This window comes from Lepidochelys kempii, chromosome 25 (genome assembly GCF_965140285.1).
Source record: "Lepidochelys kempii isolate rLepKem1 chromosome 25, rLepKem1.hap1, whole genome shotgun sequence".
Lineage (NCBI taxonomy): Eukaryota > Metazoa > Chordata > Testudines > Cheloniidae > Lepidochelys > Lepidochelys kempii.
In genome coordinates, this window is record NC_136404.1 from 6,882,740 (window position 1) to 6,903,485 (window position 20,746).

The 20,746-nt window shown below is 57.4% G+C and overlaps 1 protein-coding gene across 7 annotated transcripts in view; it reads right to left on the reverse strand.

The window, feature by feature from the left end:
- NFIC (nuclear factor I C) overlaps positions 1-20,746 on the reverse strand; it is a 158,276-nt gene that overhangs the window by 19,075 nt on the left and 118,455 nt on the right. For 5 of the 7 annotated variants that reach the window (XM_073324331.2, XM_073324329.2, XM_073324326.2 and 2 more), the window contains 2 exons: positions 18,983-19,142; positions 14,801-14,886 (listed from right to left, as the gene is read on the reverse strand). In XM_073324331.2, the coding sequence (XP_073180432.1) occupies positions 14,801-14,886; positions 18,983-19,142 (246 nt within the window). Of the gene's footprint in view, positions 1-157; positions 509-14,800; positions 14,887-18,982; positions 19,143-20,746 lie in introns of those variants that run through there. The other 2 variants (XM_073324332.2, XM_073324334.2) reach the window with 2 other exon arrangements.

Below are 20,746 nucleotides of genomic sequence, written 5' to 3' on the forward strand. Positions count from 1 at the left end.
AGAAGCAAACACACCCTAATAAACATTCTCCTAACTTAGGCCAATAATGCCCCCCACCTAACAAAATCCAGACCAAACTCACACACACAAAGAACAAAGAAACACCCTCCCGCCCCCCGGGGAAGAGTCAAAATAACGCAGGCAGACGGCCAGCAGCTGGGGGGGTGGGATCCAGTTTATTGCCCTGAATGCAGCACATACGAGCAGGTGGTATACATGAACATTTGGTGCAAGCAGCTCCTGGCCCTCGGAGACTGAGTGTGGGCTCTGGAGACCAGAGTGACTGAACTGGAGGAGCTAAGGGAGACAGCCAGGGACACAGACCAGGCTTTCCGGGACACAGCAGAGCAGGCCCAGCCCCAGTCTGGCAGCTTCTGTGCTACTGGGAAGGGTGAAAGTCTCGGGGAAGGAGAACAGATGGAAACTGAGTCCTGTAGTTGGGACCCTCTTTCCAGAAGACGTCGTGGTATCTTCTCGCACAGAGGACACCCCTCCAGGGGAGGGGACCCTGTTGTTAGGAAGAGACAGGAGACAGTAATGGGGGGTTGGTTATTAGAAGTATAAAGAGTTGGGTTGTGGTGACCGGGAGAACCACACGGTGAATTGCCGGCTGGGTGCGAATGTTGTGGATCTTTCGAGCCATCTAGACAGATGTCTGGGCAGTGCTGGGGAGGAGCCAGCAGTCGTGGTACATGTAGGTACCAGTGACATAGGGAAAGGCAGGAGGGAGGTCCTGGAGGCCAAATTTAGGCTGCTAGGTCAGAGATTCGAGTCAAGAGCCTCCCTGGGAGCATTCTCTGAAATAGCACAGGGCCAGTAAGACAGACAGAACTCCAGGGCTCCAACGCGGGGATGAGACGATGGTGCTGGGAGGAGGGTTTAGGTTTGTTAGGACCTGGGGAACCATGTGGGGAAAGAGGAGCCTGTACAGGAAGGATGGGCTCCACCGAAGCCAAAACAGAACCAGATTGCTGGCATGGAAAATTCAAAAGTTCATTGAGGAGGGAGAAAGCTGAGAGGTGCAGAGGAGCAACGGTTCAGAGACATCCCTTAGGGGAGGATTTATTAAAGGGGATTCTCTATATCCTAGCAGAGAGGAGGGGATAGAGGTTGGTAAAGTGCATGTAGGAACCGCAGAGAAACAGTCAAATGAAAAAGAGTCCCATTCGATTACATCACATGAAGGAAGCCAACTAAATAGCGACAAATGTTATAAGTGCTTATACACAAACGCTAGAAGTCTAAACATTAAAATGGCTGAAGTTGAGCACCTGGTATTAAATGAGGCTACTGATTTAGGAGGCATCACAGAAAATTGGTGGAAGGATGATAATCGGGACACGGTAATACCTGGGGACGAAATATACAGGAATGACCGAGTCGCGGTGTTGGCGGGCGAGCGGCACTGCATGTGAAAGAAAGCACAGAGTCAAAGATAGTGAAAATCGTAACGGAATCAGGTGGTACCAGAGAATCTCTGTGGATAGAAATTCCATGTGCGAATAATAAAAGTAGAGCAGTAGGAATGTATTACCGACCCCCTGACGAGGAGGGTGAGCGTGACTGGGACAGGCTCAGGGAGATTAGAGAGGCTACAGAAACAGAAAGCCCAGTAATAATGGGGGATTTCATCAATCCCCAAACTGACTGGGTACATGTCACCACAGGACAGGGTGCAGAGATAAATTTGTAGACACCGTTAATGACCGCTTCTTGGAGCAGCTAGTCCCAGAACCCACCTGGGGAGAGGCAGTTCTTGATTTAGTCCCGGGGGGCACATAGGATCTGCTCCAAGAGGTGAACAGAACTGAACTGCTCAGTGATAACGACCATAAGGTAACATCCTTGGGGTGGGGGAAAGAAATACCAAATACCCAGGAGCATTTAACTGCAGAAAGGGGAGCTACACAAAAATGAGGAAGCTAGTTAAACAGAAATGAAAAGGAACAGTCACAAGAGTGAAATGCCTGCAAGCTGCATGGAAAGTATTTAAAAACACCATAATAGAGGCTCAAACTAAATGTAGGCCCCCAGATAAAAAAAAACAATAAGAGGGCCCTCAAAAATGCCACCATGGCTGAACAACAGAGTAAAAGAGGTGGTTAGAGACAAAAAGACATCTTTTAAAAACTGGAAATCCAGTCCTACTGAGGGAAATAGAAAGGCCCATTAGAAAGGGATCAGTTCTGGCTGCTGCCACAGTTGTCAGGTTTATGGAAATCCCTAAAACTAGGAGACTTTTATTCACAGAAGCAATTTTGTGTATTTAATATCACAGCAGGGTCCCACCCCCTGCCACCGATCAGTTCAGCTCCATTTGGTCAAGGCTTCCCATATTTAACATTGGGTTCAGTCAAATGCACCATATGATTCCTCCCTGCAGACCCCTTGCACTCAGATAACGGCTGGAAATCCTAGCCATGGGCTAGAGTGTGATACAAAAGTGATGCATCAAGAGCTAACAAGCTCAGCAGCAGACTGATATGCAATGAATACGTCAGAGGATCCAGCCGAGTGCAGGATGTGCCCCCTGGGGATGGATAAAAGTTCCTAGCAGCTCCCTGGTGGGGGAGGGTATTTTGTCTTTATGAAGGAGGAGCCAGTGAGGGAACCCCAAGGAAAGAGCTGAGCTGGTCTGGACCAGGCAGCTTCCCCTGCAAGCCCCCCTGCCCGGGTGTGCACGTGTAACAACAGCAGGCTGATCGTGCTGGTCACGCAGGGAGAAGCACCATCAGCGGGTGACCCGAGGATGGTGGATTAGCGTCAGGCTGGTCTGATAATCCGGTGCGTTATTAGTTTTGGGGATGATGGTTCCCACGACCTGGATTGCAACCCTCCAATGCAGGACTGCCTCGACCTGCACCCACACAGATCGAGGCTCCCAGACACTGAGAAGAGCTGGGTCAACACTGCTGTGCCTGAAGTGGGGCAGGACTGGAGAGAGGTGAGGGCAATGGGGTGAAGGCGGCTTGAAGGCCCTTTGGGCCACCCCAGCCTGGTTCTCCAGTGCCCTGCGCCTTGGGTCACCTGGGCAAAGCCAGTGCCAAGTGTTGCCATCTCCACTTGGGGGCATCTTATGCCCACTTGGCACTGGTGCAAATGAAGACACAAGGTCCAGGGCACTGGAGAACCAGATCCCCCCCAGCCCAATGCTGTGGGGGAGAGAAGATGGATGCACCAGTGGTTAGAGTGATGGTCTAGGACTTGGGAACCTGGGTTAAATTCCCTGCTCTGCAACAAACTTCCTGTGTGACCGTGGGCATGTCGCCTGGCCTCTCTGTGCCTCAGTTTCCCCTTCTGTACAGCGGGGATAACAGCCTTGCCCTGCCACCCAGATGGTTGGTGGGTTAATTCATCAAGGGGTGGGAAGTGCTCAGATGCTACAGCAGAAAGGGCTCAGGAAGAGCCGTGGCTGTGCAGCTGTCTGGGTCCGGCCTGGCCCTGAGTTTGTTAGAGCAGCCCCAGGGTAGGGGGGGCAGCTTGCCCTGCTGTGGTACCTGCGCTGTGGATGACACAAGTGATGCTTGCCGGGGGCAGCACCCAGTGTGGCATGTGCCCAGGCAGTGCAGAACTGGCACTGATTGCTCCTCACGTGATTTGCCCACGTTTGTCCCTTGCCCCCCAGTAAGCCGGGGCTCTGGCTGCCTGAGGTTTGGGTTTCTGCTCTGAGCAGGCCCAGTGGGAGCCCTCTCGAGTTCTACTTCTTCCCCCGCTGGGCTTTGGAAGGGCACGGCCAGGACAGGCCAGTTCGCCATATGGTCCATGGAAAACCCGTCAGCTTGCTCCAGGCAGCGGAAACAGGAACCAGACGGTGTATCCTGTGCGGTCGGAGCTCCTGCCCCCAAGCTCCAGGATGCCTGACCTGCAGCTGTCTGAGCCTTGGCCTATATTCGCTTCGGCTTGGTTGCGTCCCCAGCATTTCAACTTCCACAGAGGCTTTGAATCATGATCCCATCTCCTCTGCAAGGGCCTCAGACCCCCAGGATGGGGCAGCAGCGTATGGCTCCCCAGGCTCCTCTGGAATCTCCATGGATGAGCATGTGCCGTTTCCCAGGGCCCGCAGCTGGGCTGGGCCATCCCACCGGCTCTCAGACCCCTGTGGCCGAGCAAGGATCTGGACTAGGCTCCGAATCTGAGCGTACCCAGAGCGGGGTGGGGCAGTGCTGGGGCGTGGATCCAGCGTGGATCGCTCGTGAGGACAGCCTAGGCAGTGCCTGGATGAGAGACCTTTACAGCAAATCCAAAGTGCTGCAGGGAGTGGGGGGCTCAGTAGGGGGCGCTCCCCCTCCTGGCCAGTGCTGACCCCAGTATGGCGCTGGGCAGGTGGAGGGGTCAATAGAAGGCACATCCCTCTGGGTGAGGTGAGGTGTAAACCCAGATCCTGATTCTTTGAGCTCATCAGCGATCCCATGCCGGTCTGGATTTTGTTTGCAAGCGCTGGGCCAAATGCTCTTGTGGGGCAATTACAGCCTCCCCCGGATGGCCCTGGGCAACCGCACATGGACTCTAGACTCTTCTTCGCCATCTGCCCTCCACCTTGGGGCAGTATTGCCGGGCAAGATTTCCCAGCTGCTGTGCTTCACCCCAGAGGTGGCTGCCCTGTAACAGTGGGTGATGTGATATGTAGCCCCGCACAGGCAGATGGCCGGAGGGTTCTCTTCCTTTGGAGTGTGGCAGGGTGCAATCCCAGCTCCTGCTGTCCCACTGCTGCATGTGGCCAGCCCAGGTGCGGTAACAGTCTGGCACGGAAACCTGGCCAGTTGGCTTGGGTGGGTGGGGCAGCTGGCAGATTCCCAGCCTCTCACTGCAGAGCAGAGCTGGGGGCTGGAGCTGCAGGCGCTGTCTGTGCTCAGGGGATGAGCCAGGTCCAGCGCTCCCTGCTCCCCGGCCCCTGCTTTGCGGGTCTCGGCCCTATCGCTGGGCCTAGTCGGGGGGAAGGGAGCTGGGATGCGGTCTCCTCACTGCCAGGAGACCAAACGGGGCACATGGCGGGAGGAGCCCCCTGATGCAGGAGGTTGGGGCTGCCCCTGCTGTGCCCCTTTGTGCTGCCCGTGGCGACAGGGCTCAGTTTCCTCATTGCCCCCTGTGCCTGGCTCAGCTCGGCCCAACAGTGTCACAGGGGCCCTGGCTCCCCCGTGCTCTGCTCAGACGTTACAGAAGGTCCCTAGCTTTGCCCCTTCCAGTCGGAGACAGGCAGCACGAGCAAGAGGCAGGCCCCACAGGCCGAGCTAGGCAGTGCGGTCTAGTGGGTAGAGCGCTGGCCTGGGACTCAGGGAACCTGGGTGCAATTCCTGACTGCCACTGCTCAGGCAAGTCCCTTCGCCTTGTCCCGTTAGACTGAAGGGGGCGGGGGTCTCGCCCCATGTGAACAGTGCCTAGCACACAGGCGTGGTGGCTTGGGGGTGCACCCCTAACTATGCTGCCCAGGCTGGCTGGGATGTGGTCTGAGGCCCTGGCCCCAGTCCCAGATGTTTCCCTGGGGCAGCCCGAGGGAAGCCCTCTCGCTTGAGTCGTTTGGAGAAACCGAGCAGCCAAGATGGGAAACCATTTGCCAGAGGGCAGGGCAAGCCTGGATGAGAACCCAGCAGAGTCCCTCGGATCAGACCTGGGAACCAAACTGCTCTCTCGTTCCTAGTTTCTCTCCTTCCAGGTGACCCCAGGAAAATGGCCCCAGCCTCTTGCCGGGGGTACCAGCGCACCAGACAAGTCGGGCCACGCACAGCGCCCTTTGTTCAGCCTGCGGCACCGTCTCACCACTCCTGGGGTCCTGCTGCACCATCCCTGCTGCTTCAGGGGCCAGAGGAGGCTGGGCCGAGCCCCTCTTTGAAGTCCTGGCTGCCTGCTGGGGAAGAGGGACCTCTCCGAGCCTCCATCCTGCTGGAGAGCGCCATGAATTATTTGCAGCTGGCTCCCTGGGGCTCTAGCAGCCCAGCTCCGAGCCTGGTCTGACTCATTTCTATGAATGCTCCATGTTGTGCCAGCACCTTGTCTGCTGGCTGCACAGGGCCAGGGAATGGAAAATTACCGAGGAAACCACGTCCTGTTGGATGGGGTGGGGGATCCTGGCAGCCTTGCTAGAACATGCAGTGAGCGCCTCCGCAGGGGGACGGACCCCAGCAGACAGGGCCTGCTGCTGGGCCGGGGAGGACAGGCCCAGCTGAGCGCAGGGATCTGTGGGCAGGAGATCAGCCTCCTGGAATACTGCAAAGGGCCTTGTTCAGAAAGTGGGGTGATGTCTCTGGGGTGAAGAAGGATTTGCAAAGAATCCACTCCTGGCAGGGCAGCCAGGCAGCGCCACTGATTGCCCGATGCTTCCCATTATCAGACTCTGTTTTCTGACAAACTTTAAACATCCGGTATGAAATTGCCCACATCAGGTCTCTGCTCAGGGCTGGATTTTTTAGCAAAATTCCAACCAAAACGGTCCACCCGTTCCTCTGAGTGAGGCTGGGGAAAACCCATTGTTGTGCCCGTGTAAACGATTCTTCCAGCTGTTTAGCTGAGCAGCTCTGGTGCCCCGGTGCTGTGTAGCAGGGACTAGAAATTTGGCGGTGTGTGTGTGTCTGCCTGCAGGGAGCTGCCTTCTTCCATCCCCATGAAAATCTGCCCAAATTCAGAAATCTCAGCTTGCACATGCTCAGTAGAGAAACATAGAATCATAGAACATCAGGGTTGGTAGGGACCTCAGGAGGTATCTAGTCCCACCTCCTGCTCAAAGCAGGACCGATCCCCGACTAAATCATCCCAGCCAGGGCTTTGTCAAGCCTTACCTTAAAAACTTCTAAGGAAGGAGATTCCACCACCTCCCTAGGTAACCCATTTCAGTGCTTCACCACCCTCCTAGTGAAAAGTTTTTCCTAATATCCAACCTAAACCTCCCCCACTGCAACTTGAGACCATTACTCCTCGTTCTGTCATCTGCTACCACTGAGAATAGTCTAGATCCATCCTCTTTGGAACCCCCTTTCAGGTAGTTGAAAGCAGCTATCAAATCCCCCCTCATTCTTCTCTTCGGTAGACTAAACAATCCCAGTTCCCTCAGCCTCTCCTCATAAGTCATGTGATCCAGCCCCTAATCATTTTTGTTGTCCTCCGCTGGACTCGCTCCAATTTTTCCACATCTTTCTTGTAGTGTGGGGCCCAAAACTGGACACAGTATTCCAGATGAGGCCTCACCAATGTCGAATATAGGGGAACAATCACGTCCCTCAATCTGCTGGCAATGCCCCTACTTATACATCCCAAAATGCCATTGGCCTTCTTGGCAACAAGGGCACACTGCTGACTCATATCCAGCTTCTCGTCCACTGTCACCCCTAGGTCCTTTTCTGCAGAACTGCTGCCTAGCCACTCGGTTCCTAGTCTGTAGCAGTGCATGGGATTCTTCCGTCCTAAGTGCAGGACTCTGCACTTGTCCTTGTTGGACCTCATCAAATTTCTTTTGGCCGAATCCTCCAATTTGTCTAGGTCACTCTGGACTCTATCCCTACCCTCCAGCATATCTAGCTCTCCTCCCAGTTTAGTGTCATCCGCGGACTTGCTGATGGTGCAATCCACACCTTCCTCCAGATCATTAATGAAGATATTGAACAAAACCGGCCCCAGGACCGACCCTTGGGGCACTCTGCTTGATATCGGCTGACAACTAGACATGGAGCCATTGATCACTACCCGTTGAGCCCAACAAACTAGCCAGCTTTCTATTCACCTTATAGTCCATTCATCCCGCCCATTTTTCTTTAACTTGCTGGCAAGAATACTGTGGGAGACCGTGTGAAAAGCTTTGCTAAAGACAAGGAGTAACATGCCCACTGCTTTCCCCTCATCCACAGAGCCAGTTATCTCATCATAGAAGGCAATTAGATTAGTCAGGCATGACTTGCCCTTGGTGAATCCATGCTGACTGTTCCTGATCACTTTCCTCTCCTCTAAGTGCTTCAGAATTGATTCCTTGAGGACTTGCTCCATGATTTTCCAGGGACTTATCAAAGTTGTCATAGTTTGGCAGCTAAATGCACCGAAGATTCCACCCGCACTGAGCATATTCCAGCCCCTCGCAGCTCCTCTGTGCTGAGGGGGCTGCAGGTGCTATCCCCACAGAGCCACTGAGCATGCTCCACCCTGGGGCTGCAAGGGACAAATGGGACTTGCCCTGCAATTGCTCCTTCTGGGTCCTGGAGCCAAGGGCCTGTCTGTCCCGTGCTCTCAGTGCCCCCCTGGCAGCGTAGACACAGCTTGGTGGGAATGCAGTGGGGTGAGGAGCCAGGCTTTGGGGTGGGGAGGTGGGAGATGGGACAAGAGCAGGGGAGCTGGGCGATCTTATTGTCCCTGGTTTTCCTGTGGAGTGGGAAGCAGTATGAAGCCCTATGTGTAGACACACTCATACTGGTTTAACTCTTACTTACACTGGTTTAGCTTAAGCCTGTAATTTGCCAGCACAAACTGAACTGAGTTAGGCCAGTGTTAAACTGTTTAAAATAATAACATAAGAACGGCCAAAATGGGTCAGACCAAAGGTCCATCTAGCCCAGTATCCTGTCTTCCAACAATGGCCAATGCCAGGCACCCCAGAGGGAATGAACAGAACAGGGAATCATCAAGTGATCCATCCCCTGTCGCCCGTTCCCAGTTCCTGACAAACAGAGGCTAGGGACACCATTCCTGCCCATCCTGGCTAATAGCCATTGATGGACCTGTCTTCCATGAACTTATCTAGTTCACCTAATGTGTCTAGATTAAGGGTTTGTGCCGGTGTAACGGGATCCATTTACATCAGTGTAACTTTCCTTGTATAGACAGGATCTAAAATTCCCTTCTTCCCCCGGCGCTGGGGTTTCAGTGTCCTGGGGTGCCCCAGGAATCCCTGGGGGGGAATAAACAGGCTACGCCAGGCTTCACAAACAGACAATGTCCAGGCTAGAATTAGGAAAACCAGGGCACAACCTGCATGCAGCAGCCAGGAGGCCACGTCCCCGAGGTCACTCATGTGCTGTCTTGGTGGGAGCGTGTAGGCACTGAGATCTGACCGCAGTTCTGCATTTCCCCAGCAGGTGGCAGCACAAGGCCCCCCTGCACTGTGTCTTTGCAGGGCAGGGGGCCCCGGTGCTGAGTGCAATCCCAATGGCCAGTCCAGGCCTGGACCCCCTGTCACTGCCATTGGGGGCCGTCCGGTGACACCTGATCGCTGGGAACTGAACTGACTCACTGGGTTTCTGCAGCCGCCCCCAACCTCGGGGAAATGTCTGAGAAACTGAGGCAGAGAGAGGGGCTGGGGGAGTGGGCATGAAAAGGAAGGAGACAAGGCATTCCCCGAGACGGAGCGGAGACAGTGGCCAGGGCAGAGAGAGGCTGCTGCTGGTGGCTGGCGCTCCGGATATGCGCCTGCTCTGTAGATCTGCTTTCCCTCTGAGGTTTAACTGCATCTGGCTGGGCCCAGGTGGGGAGCGGGCGGGACGAAGGGGAAAGCCGGGGAGCTGTGGCTGGAGCCAAGGACAATGCAGGTGTTTGGGTGACGCTGGGAACGTCAATCATCCATCACTGCTGCGCTCTGGAGTGGTGGGGCAGGCGGGGCTCAGTGGGGAGAGAGACACCCCAAGGATCACGAGCACAGCTCCCCCCAGCACAGCATCCTGCAGCTCCACAGCTGGGCACGAGGGCAGCACTGACTTGGAAGGCAGAGTGCCCCACAGTACCCCCCTGGCACTGCACTGGGTCTCTGAGGGGACAGCACCTCCTACCCAGTCACCCACCTGCTCTCTGCACCCCTAGTGTCGCAGCACTAAACACAGAGGGAAAAGTCGCCCACCCGGCTGCCCTCAGCACAGAACCCCCTAGTGTCACCCCGAGGCATCGGGCATGACCCTGAGGGAAGAGCACAGCACCCCACCATTGCTGAAGGGGTGGTTCAGCCGGAAGAATCCCACCTCCCTGCCCCGTGAATGGCGACCCTGCTGCCTGCGGCACCCTGGATTGTTCCTGGCCTCCCACCACTCGCGAGCCCAGCGCAACACTGTGGAGCCAGCCGGGCAGCGGATCCCAGGCATCATGTCCTGCAACCGCGCTTGTAGGTACTGGTGTCTCCCAGCTGTCCCTCTGCTACACGGCACGGCGACGCGGGAAACAGAACTCGGCTCTGCCGGCGCTGAGAGCACAGGCCCTGCCCCTTGAGCCAACTCCCCCACTAGCCCTACAGAGGCTATGACACACAGTGGAGCACTTCCGAAGCCAGCCAGCAGAGGTCGCACTCGCACACATTGCAGTAACAGCGTGATCAGCGGAGAGCGACCATGGGGATGGGGTGCGACTTTTGCTAAAAACCACGTGGTATTCGGGGCTTTGGGTTTAGCCCGCAGCTGTCAAACAATTAAAAAAATTAATCACGATTCATCGCAGGTTTAATCGCACTGTTAAACACGAATAGATACCAATTTATTTAAATATTGTTGGATGTTTTCTACATTTTCAAATATATCGATTTCACTTACTACACAGAATACCAAGTGCCCAGCGCTCACTTTCTATTATGATTTTTGTTTGCAAATATTTGCCCTGTAAAAAAGATTTTAAAAATGGTATTTTTCAATTCACCTCACACAAGTACTGTAGTGCAATCTCTTTGTTGTGAAAGTGCATTACAGGGTGGGGAATTAGAGGTAGGACCCTGTAAATGTAAACAAATATGTTCGTCTGAGCGATTGGCTGAACAAGATGTAGGACTGAGTGGACTTGTAGGCTCTGAAGTTTTACATGGGGTTTTTTTTGAGTTATGCAACAAAAACAAATCTACATTTGTAAGTTCCACTTTCAGGATAAAGAGATTGCACTCCAGTAACCTGTATGGGATGAATTGAAAAATTCTATTTCTTTTCTTTATCTTTATCACAATGCAAATATCTGTCATCAAAAATAATAATATAAAGTGAGCACTGTACACTTTGTATTCTGGGCTGTAATTGAAATCAGCATATTGAAAATGTAGAAAAACACCCACAAATATTTATAATCAGTTTCAATTGGTATTCTATTATTGTTTAACAGTGCGATTCATTGCGATTAATTTTTTTAATCGAGTTAATCATTTGAGTTCACGGTGATTAATTGACAGCCCTAGTTTAGCCCCCGCTTTGCTGGGTCAGCAGCTGCTCGGTGTTCTCTGGAAGTGCCCTGGCCCCTTGGCAGAGCAACCCGAGCTGCAGTTTACATTAGCCGATGCTGTGCAGAGCGCAGGGCGCAGGCAGCCGGCAGCAGCGCACCTGGTCTCTCTGCACATACCTTTGTTCCCTGGGGGGTTCAAACCACAATGAATGAGCTCAGTGTTCACCTGAGTTCCTCCCAGCCTCCAACCTCCCCTGGAGACACCAGACAAACAGCCCAGTGTTTACAGTCCTTGCATTCATTCTGCCAACACGTGGACAAATGGAGAAGGGAAAAGCGGAGGGGGGCGAATTCCCGGCAGCACAGGGCTCGCCGCCACCTCGCTGCCAACTGTCCGCCACACAAATGGCTCCAGAACAATCGGCACTAATTGGCAGCCTGGCTGGCATTCCACAGGGACCGAGTGAGGCCTGGCCGTGCCCTCTGGCCCCTCGTGGTGCTCTGGGCTCTCCCCGGGGTGCCCAGGCTGTGGCTGAACACAGAGCGGCAGGGACTGCCAAGCCAGCACCACTGGGAGAGCTGAGGCTGTCTGACTCGTGCCAGAGGTGACTGTTCTGCTGGGTCACAGCTGGGCTTCCCGAGAGGCACCCAGCTAATGTGTTCGTCATTAGAATTGTCCTGCTTAGCATGCGATCACCTAGCCAGCCCCGATGCAGGGCCTTTCCTCTGGCGGGGCTCACCCCTGGCTCCTCAGACACAGACCCACCAACACCCACCACGGAGGGAAGGGATACGCTGGGCTCATTCCACCGGTTGCTGAAACACGGCCCCCTCTGGGGTGGAACACGACGTTTAACAGCAGCCGCTCAGAACGGGACACGACAAGGAATCCTGTGCCCTGTGGAAATCCCAGGAGCAGGTCCCGGGGTAGGGCTCTGGCCAGGACCCTGATCTCAGACCCTTAGGAACTCCCTCTCTCCATCTGTAATAATCTCCCAGTGCCGGCTGTGGCGTGTCTCCTAGTCTCCCTGTCACCTTGGCCTCTCCCTGTCAGCACTGTAAGCACCAGGGCAGGGATGGCCTCTGTTCTGTGGGCGTACAGCGCCTAGCACAAGGGACTCTGGGACAGGGGCCGCCAGGGGCCGCCCTACTCTGCACAACAAACTGCAGGGCCAACCTAAAGCCACGTTGCTGCACGGCCGAGGAGCCGGGCCTTAGAGGGAAGGGTGCCACCTAGTGACACAGTGCTGCAGCTGGGAACGCTGTGCCCTGCAAACACCAGCTAATGAATTATGGATTAAATAATGAGCGACGCTAATTAAAAGCAGCTGAAAAATCCACACTCCAGCTCCCAGCTCCAGCTGTGACAGGCCTTGGGGGCTGTGTGTGAGCCCGCAGCATGGCCAGGGTCCAGCCACTCCCAGCAGCAGGGTTGGGCCCAGAGTCAGGGCTGGGGGCGAGGCATTTCATTTCTGAAGGGGTGGGGGTGGGTGTGTGTGTGTGTGTGGAATTTTAAGCCCCTGTTTCTTTAAGAGCAAAGAGCTGCCCCTTCCGGACCGAGCTCACGTGGGGGCTCTGGGGGGAGGGTAACGGCTCCTCGCTGCACCACCAGCCGCGCTCCGCCTAGCATCTCTGCCAGGTGCCAACGTCGCCGGAGGAATCCCAGTGGCTGACGGCCATCACGCGACGGAGCCAGCCAATCAGACGCCAAGCGGCGGCTGTGCCAATCTGGCCAGGGTGGGGTGGGGGGGGGCAGGCTCAACAGCCACTCAGCGCCAGCTGCCAAGTTGTTTTTTTAGTGGCCTGTTTTTTACGAGGCTCTGGCGTGCTGGTCGGGTGCCAAGGTGGGAGCTGGGCTCCAGGCAGCTGCAGTGCCCAAGGCGGCTGGGAAAGCGAGGGAGGCCGGGGCAGAGCCAAGACACGGACAGCAGAGTCCAGCATGGGCTCCGGAGTGAACTCAGAACTGGGCCAGGCCGGGCGACCAACCTCCCTCCCTCCCTCCGATGCCCCGTTCAAACCCAATGAGAGTCTTTCTATTGGCTTCGCATTGGGCCCTTTCTCCCCAGCTCGGGCAGCAGCAGGGGCCCAGATTGACCCACGCAACCTTGGAGCCCCCTTCAGAGACCCCTCAGCGGCGGTGTGAGGGGAGCAACCGGGCTCCCCAGACCCACTGCACAGCAGCCACTCCAGACCATCCCCTGGCTGGGCTTGAACCAGAGACTTAGTGGTCAAAGTCTGTGATTGCCCCCCCCCGCAGTGAGCCAGCCTCGAAAACAGTGCTAATCCGTCAGCCCACTCCGCGCCCGGCCTTCCTCCGCCCTGCAAGCAGTTGGGTGGGATTTGTCTCTAAGGCAGTGTCTTGTTGCCCGGCATTCGCAGTGACTGGCAGGAGCGGGACCCTGCTTCTCTTCCCCAGGCTCCGGTCCCTGCTTTAGCAATTGACCATGTGGAACTAGGCAGGGCAAGCACCTGGCACACGAGGGCTCGGGCCCCCCTCACACATCTCCAATGGTGCCTGTAGTCACGGGCTGGGCCCGCACACACACGAGGCTGATGCAGGGCTCGTCCCCACGGCAGCCCAGCACGGGTCGCTCGGCCAGCGGCCCAGGCTGGCTCCTGGGCGTCTCCGTGTAACCGGTTTGGCGGCTCTGCCCTGCTCCCTGTTCCCTGTGCACCAGCAATCCCGGGATGCATTGCCACGCTGGTGCCACTCTGCACCCGTGTCCCTGGGCACTTCGCCCCCTGCTGAGGCACGATGGGCCAGCGGCCCGGATTCTCCCAGAATGCACTGAGACGAAGCCGGCGAGGCGAGCCAGTGCGCTGCTGTACCTGGGTCTGACACAGGCGTCGTGGCCTGTGACAAACCTCGGCTGGGCTTAGGCTGGAACACAGGCCGCCCACCGCCCAGGGAGAGCCCAATTCCCAGGCACACACAGGCCCCTTTGGACTGCCTCTGGCTTTGAGGGCCCTTAAAGTAGGTACCAATGGCCCCCTGAGCTTCCTCCCCGGCTGGCACAGAACTGGAGGAAGGGCACGGCACCCATGCCGCTGCGGGCGTCCGGCAGAGGGGGCCTGGCCAGGGGGCACCGCGCGGCCGCTCTTCTCTGCTGCCCACATGGCCTCGCATGCGGAAAGAGCTGAGGCTTAAAGCCACATTAGCCGGCCCCTTCTGCCGGGCCTGTCCTGAGTGACTGAATCCGGCCCTGAGCCCTGGCCATGCTGGGCCGTCACCCCCTCCGCTCTGCCTGGGGGGCATTCTGCTCTCGCTTTGCCCTGGGGAGCTAGGCCTGGCACTGGTGAGCCCTAGGGCTGCGACGGACGGCAGGGGAGGCTGCGCGACGCCGGCTCGGCAGGACGCCGCCCGCTCTCTAGACAGGCTGCCTGGCCGTGCTCCTCCCCCAGGGCCTTGCTGCTCACAGGCCCACAGGCCGGCCTAATCCCACCTGGGACCACAGGGAACCAGATCACCGGAGAAAGCAAGACAGTTGCCAGCGAGCCTGAGCCACCAGGATGCTGCCATCTGGCCTGGCCACGGGGCTGGCTGTTTCCCAGCCAAGTCCTGGTTGTGGCTGGAAGGCAGGGTCCCTGCCCAGCATGGCCTGCCAGTGCTTCCCTGCCATGGCAAAGAGGCCCTGTTGTGGGAGGCCAGCGCTCCCTCCCTGCGGGGCTGTGGCACACGGAGGCCCCCGGTGCGCGCAGCTCTTACCTGTGCCTGGTACATACTCCCCGGATCCCTTGGTCCTAATCCCACGAAGGAGCGATTCGCAGGGGGCGTGCCGGGTGCAGAGTAGGCTGGGGACAGAAACGAGAGCTCATTAGCCTGCCAAACGGCAAGCGCCTCTGATGCGCTGATCAGTCACCGTGGCCCAGCACCAGCGGCCGCGCGCCCCTGGGAAGGGAGGCGAAGGGACACGGCCGAGGCCACCCCAGGACACAGCTGGGATTAGAACCAGGCTTCCCTGGCACAGGCCTGGGCTCCATCGGCTAGGCTTGGCCTGGGAGCCCCATAGAATCATAGAATATCAGGGTTCGAAGGGACCTCAGGAGGTCATCTAGTCCAACCCCCTGCTCAAAGGAGGACCAATCCCCAACTAAATCATCCCAGCCAGGGCTTTGTCAAGCCTGACCTTAAAAACTTCTAAGGAAGGAGATTCTACCACCTCCCTAGGCAACGCATTCCAGTGTTTCACCACCCTCCTAGTGAAAATTTTTTTCCTAATATCCAATCTAAACCTCCCCCACTGCAACTTGAGACCATTACTCCTTGTCCTGTTCTCTTCCACCACTGAGAATAGTCTAGAACCATCCTCTCTGGAACCACCTTTCAGGTAGTTGAAAGCAGCTATCAAATTCCCCCTCATTCTTCTCTTCTGCAGACTAAACAATCCCAGTTCCCTCAGCCTCTCCTCATAAGTCATGTGTTCCAGACCCCTAATCATTTTTGTTGCCCTTCACTGGACTCTCTCCAATTTATCCACATCCTTCTTGTAGTGTGGGGACCAAAACTGGACACAGTACTCCAGATGAGGCCTCACCAATGTCGAATAGAGGGGGACGATCACATCCCTCGATCTGCTCGCTATGCCCCTACTTATACAATGAGGTTGCTCTGTCTAGCTTCCCCAAAGGGTTTCGCTTCCTCTGTGTTGATACTGATGGCGGGCTGGGAGGCAGGGCCTGGGGAATGGACTGCATCCATGTCCCGTGGTTGCTTCTCAAATACACTTGCTCTGAATGGTTAGTGATGGCGAAAGGTGCCGGGTTGAGACCCCCCGAATCTAGAATCCTGTTTACACACAGCCTGGGCAGCAGCAGGGTGATACCAGCAGTACAGGGACTAAGACACATGGTTCTAGTCCCAACCCCCAGAGAGCAGGATCACACACATAGCACTCAGCGCTTCCCATGCTAGGATCTGAGAGCTTCCCAAAACCCCGTGCTCCAAGGTACAGTGTGATCTGCAGCCCTTCGCCAATGGTGGGGAAACCCAGAGGTGAAGCAGCTTGCCCAAGGCCACATAGCAAATCAGTGGCAGAGCTAGGACTGGTCCTCAGAAGGCCTGGCTCCCAAGCCCCTGCTCTACCCACTAGGTAACGTGTCCTCCACTAACCCCCCTGCATTTTAATCACAGCCCTCAGATGAGGGGGCGGAGCTTGTTGCAGCACAGTATGCTGGGAGCTGTAGTTCTCAGAGCCTCGGGGAAGGCTGAGTCTCTGCTTGGAGCTGTGCATGGAACTGCTCTGACATGGCCCAGCTGCCAACTCGGCCAAGGCAGGGGTGGCCCAGCCCCAGCGGGAGGGTTAATACAAGCTGGGCTAGGAGGTACCTCCCGGTGCTACTGGGACTGGCCATGGGTGGGGCGAAGGGGAGCAGGCGTCAGATGCGTTGAGAGCAGCTACCCTAGGCACCTGGGGAGACTCCCCGGGGTGTGTCCCGAAGCCTCCACACAGACCTGTTGGGTCTGTGCCCCATGCTGTCGGGGGTGGCTCACTGGCCCCCTCCAGTGGCTGAGCTGTGTAGAGAGCTTTAGGAGCCCGTAGTGCTACCGATCCAGAGGTCGGGGGCTCAACGGGGGGCGTGGGTATGTGTCCCCCACGGCTGAGCCCTGCCATCTCGCCATCCCAGCGGGCACCACGGACACACTGCGCAGGCTGCGGATGGATTGGCAGAGCCACCAGCTCTCCCATTGCTCCCCAGCCCCCAGGGATGCTGGGACCTTTCCCCTTGGCTTGTGGGGGCTCCATGTCCCGCGGCTCTGGACGGTTATTTCCCAGACTGGAGGGAGTGGATGAAAAATTCATCATTCATCAATGCCGACAAAATATTCAAGGCAGCCCCTCCCGGCGCCAGCTCGTTCCAAACATGCCTCCTCCACTCTAGCTGGAAGGCGGCTCCCTCCTGCCTCTGCCAAGTTGCCCCATCCATAACTGACGAGTCTTTCCTCGTTCGCACCCATCAGCGAGCTCTGGGTTTCCAGTCGGCGATTATGGTTTGCTGGCGGGGGAACTGTTTACTCACAACCAGCCTTTCAAGCTAGGGGCCCGGGGGATGCGCAGGGCAATCAGGCTCCGTGCAGCACTGGGTGCCGCTTCCGTCTCACCGGGATGTGGCTGGCAGCTGGGCTTCCAGGGGGCACGTGGCCTGGGGGTGTGTGTGTGGCAGATCATGCTCTGCGGGGGCCCAGCTGAGGAGCCAGGATTGAGCCAATGCACTGGGCGGTGCTAGGCAATGACACGTGATGGCAACGTGAGCTGAGACCATCTTGCAGGACCAAGTTGGTGCCCTTGGAGCTAGGCCTCTGCCATGGGGCACACTCTGACATGCTGATTCTGTGCCCCGACGCCCCACTGTGCCAAGCCCATGGGATGGCCCAGCTCCACCATTTGGAAGGAGTAGACAGCTCCAGCTGGGGAATGAGGTGAAGAGCGGCAAGGCGCATGGCTTGGGATATTTAAAACAGGCAGGACGGAGCGGGGCAGGAGGGGATGGACTGGATGTGACATCAGGTTGGGGGGCAGGGATCCTGTCTGAGACCCCAGCCTGCCCTGAACTCCAGGGCAAAACACTGCCCCTCCGAGCTGCCCATGCTGGGTGAATGCCAGGTGACAGGGACCAGCTGCTGCTCCAAACAGCCTGCCCCAAGAATGCTCCAGCTCTGATGCTCACAGGCTGTAGGGGGCTGGGCCGCAATTTTATGGGGCTCTGGTTGGACCCATAGACATGTTCAGTGCACGAAGTGCCTTACAAATCCTCATGGGCTGGAAGCTGATGGGTGAATTAGCCACTGACTGCCATCGCTAACGAGGGCATGGCCTCTGGCTCCTTAGACTCATCATGGACTCTCTTTCTTTGAAGTTTCCAGTGCATTTGCAGCTTTCCACCATTGCTGTTTAGTTTTGCATACGCAGTGATTGGAAGAATGCCCCTGCAGTTCAGGGCACCATGCATTCCAGTGGATGCATGGATTTAATCCTCCAACCATCAGTCCTACGTTGTCCTTCCCTAATGCCTTCCATCTGAGGAGCTCAATGCACCATGACCATTAGCCAATGGAACCCCCAGCCAGCCCATGGGAAAGGCATTAGCTCCACCCCCACAGCTATTTGCCAGATGGGGAAACTGAGGCACAGAGCGATGAAGTGACTTGCCCAAGGATTGCCAGGAAGCGTGGGGCTGAGCTAGGAACAGAACCCAGGAGTCCGGCCGCCCCGCCCATCCTGGGTTGGAAATTCCTAGAACGTTTGGTGTGAAACAGACCTGGCCACATGCACCGTGGAGAGGCCAGGGAAGGAGGCGGGTTTGCCAGGCAGAGCGGAGAAGCAGCACACGGTGAATGTTCCCAGCAGCGCCAGCTCAGACCTGCCTCCCCAGGCACGTGAAAGTGGCCAGCGGCAGAGACCCATGTCCTGGGAAGCACAAGGCCAGCTCCCTGCTGGAGCACCGGACCCTCCCTCGGGCTGTGAAGCAGGCCTTGGGTACAAGAGAGGGAAGCTCAGTGTCCGTGGCCCATTCAGTGCCCTGAGAATGCCCTGAGGGGCCAAGCAGGGGATGCGACTTGAAGACCTGCCCACTAAGAAGCCAACTGAGACCCAGCAAACTCATTCCATGCAGGCTGTCAGACACTGACTGAGTTTGCTTTCTAAAGGGTAGGGGGTCCCTGGCTCCCAAACAACTCCACGCCCAGTCCCCTGAGCCCCTTGCTCCGGGCATGAGGCCGCAGACAACACCCATTGCTCCCCAGCCCCAGCGTGACTGCCGGGCGTGATGGGATGGATGCAGAGCTGGAGGGCGGGAGGCAAGAAGAGGCATGGCGGGGGCGGGACTCAGTGGATGGCACCGGGGCCAGGCTGGCCCCTCGCGATGCCGGGCAATGCCGCGGGCTGCTTACTGGGTGATGTCGGTGAGGTTGTCCCGCCCTCGGAAGTTGTCGTGGTGGATTTGGTGTCAGGAGAGAGAGCCAACCGGGGGATGCCAGGGGGAGGTGGTGGCGCCAGCATCTGGGTGGAAATGTAGTGACTGGGCACTTTCACTTGACCACTGCCATTTAACTGGGGACACAACACAGACAAAAACAAACAACAAGCCATTAGGAAGCAAGAGCCGCACAGGCCCGCGCCCGGCCCACGCAGCCGGCCCTCCCAGGCGCGTCGCCGGAGGTGCCATTGGGACGATGGCGGGGGGCCACGGCAGCAGCAGGGCGGAGATGGGGAGATGCAACCCCCCCTGCCCTTAGCAGTGGACACCCTAGGGGTCTGGTCCAGACAGAGGCCTCGGGGACAGGGGCGAGGGAGGGGCTTCAGGCACCAGCTGGGGCAGCTGATGAGAAAGAGCAGATGCAAAGCTAGGGCCCTGCTTGGAGGCAGCCCGGGGAACCCCAGGTTCTGGTACCAGCCCTGCACAGGCCTGTGTCTGCCTCCCACTGTGCCTGCTCTCAGTGGAGCCGGGGATCCTCTGACAGCGAGCGAGTCCCATGAGATGCACCCGCCCCGGCTTTGGGGGCAGCTACCTGAGTTTGGGGGTCCCAGATCAGCCACTGCGCAATCGGCCAGCTGGGCTTGTGACATGAACAGCAGGGACAGGTGGCCAGCACAGAGGGGCATTGGTGCAGCTCTGCCAGCAACACAGGAAAGGGGTTTCAGGGGGCTGGGGGTTGGGATTGAGGGGCATGGGCAGAACCTGGGGGTCCCAGTTTAGACTCCCTAACATTGACCAAATTGCCCTTTGAATCCGGAGCGGGAAGCGGAAGCGAGTGAATTCTGAGGCCAAGGCTCGCCAGGCGGCACCCCTCCGTGTCAGCCCCATGGCAGGTAGCCCTTTGAACCAGCCCCCTGTGGGGAAGGACGCCCAGCTGAGATGGCCTAGAGCCAGCTGGGAAGCAGTCGCTTCTACATCAAAACCCTGGGGCTGGGGGGCCTGGGCCAGGATGCGGGGGCCCAGCTGAAGGCTTCAAAGGCTATGGAGCTGCCTCCTTCCCCGCCACCTGCTCTGCGGCTTTCAGAGGCTCCTGTGTGGTCTCCTAGACCTGCCCGGTGGGGGCTCTGCCTCTCCAGCCGGACCTGAGCATGGGGGTCACGTCCCCGCAGCTGCTGCACCAGTGCCCAGCCACCAGCGGGAGAAGCTGCCATGCAGGACTCTGGGGCGAGGGCAGGATTCTGCCTGTGCCCCTCACTCTGGCCGCTGGCCTCCTGGACCGGAGGCTGCCTGTGCAGGGGCTGTGAAATCCCAGCTCCCAAAGCAGGCTAGTCAGCTGGAGGGCTGCAGAGGACAGAGTCTGCCTGTAGCCCCCTTTCCCTGGGGGAGGGTGGGTGAAATTAACCTGCAGCCAGCCAGGGACTGGGGAGGGGGGATCCGCCAGGAAAACCCAACGGAGTGATGTGCTGGGATGAGGAGCAGAGCCTGAACTGTGCCCAGCAGAATGGCTCTCCTGGGTGAAGGGCCAGCTGCTGGCAGGGAGGAAGGGGCAGCCAGGAGTCAGTGCTGGGAGCGAGTCTGGAGAGAGGCAGGGGCATGTATGTGGGAGAGAGGATACAGGACCTACTACCACTGCCAGCTTGGCAAGCGCTCCCTTGGCGTGGGAGTGGCAGGACGGGGTTCTAGTCCTGGCTGGGGGGGTCCAGGCTGTCTCAGCAGCAGGTGGATGAGTCCTGACCTG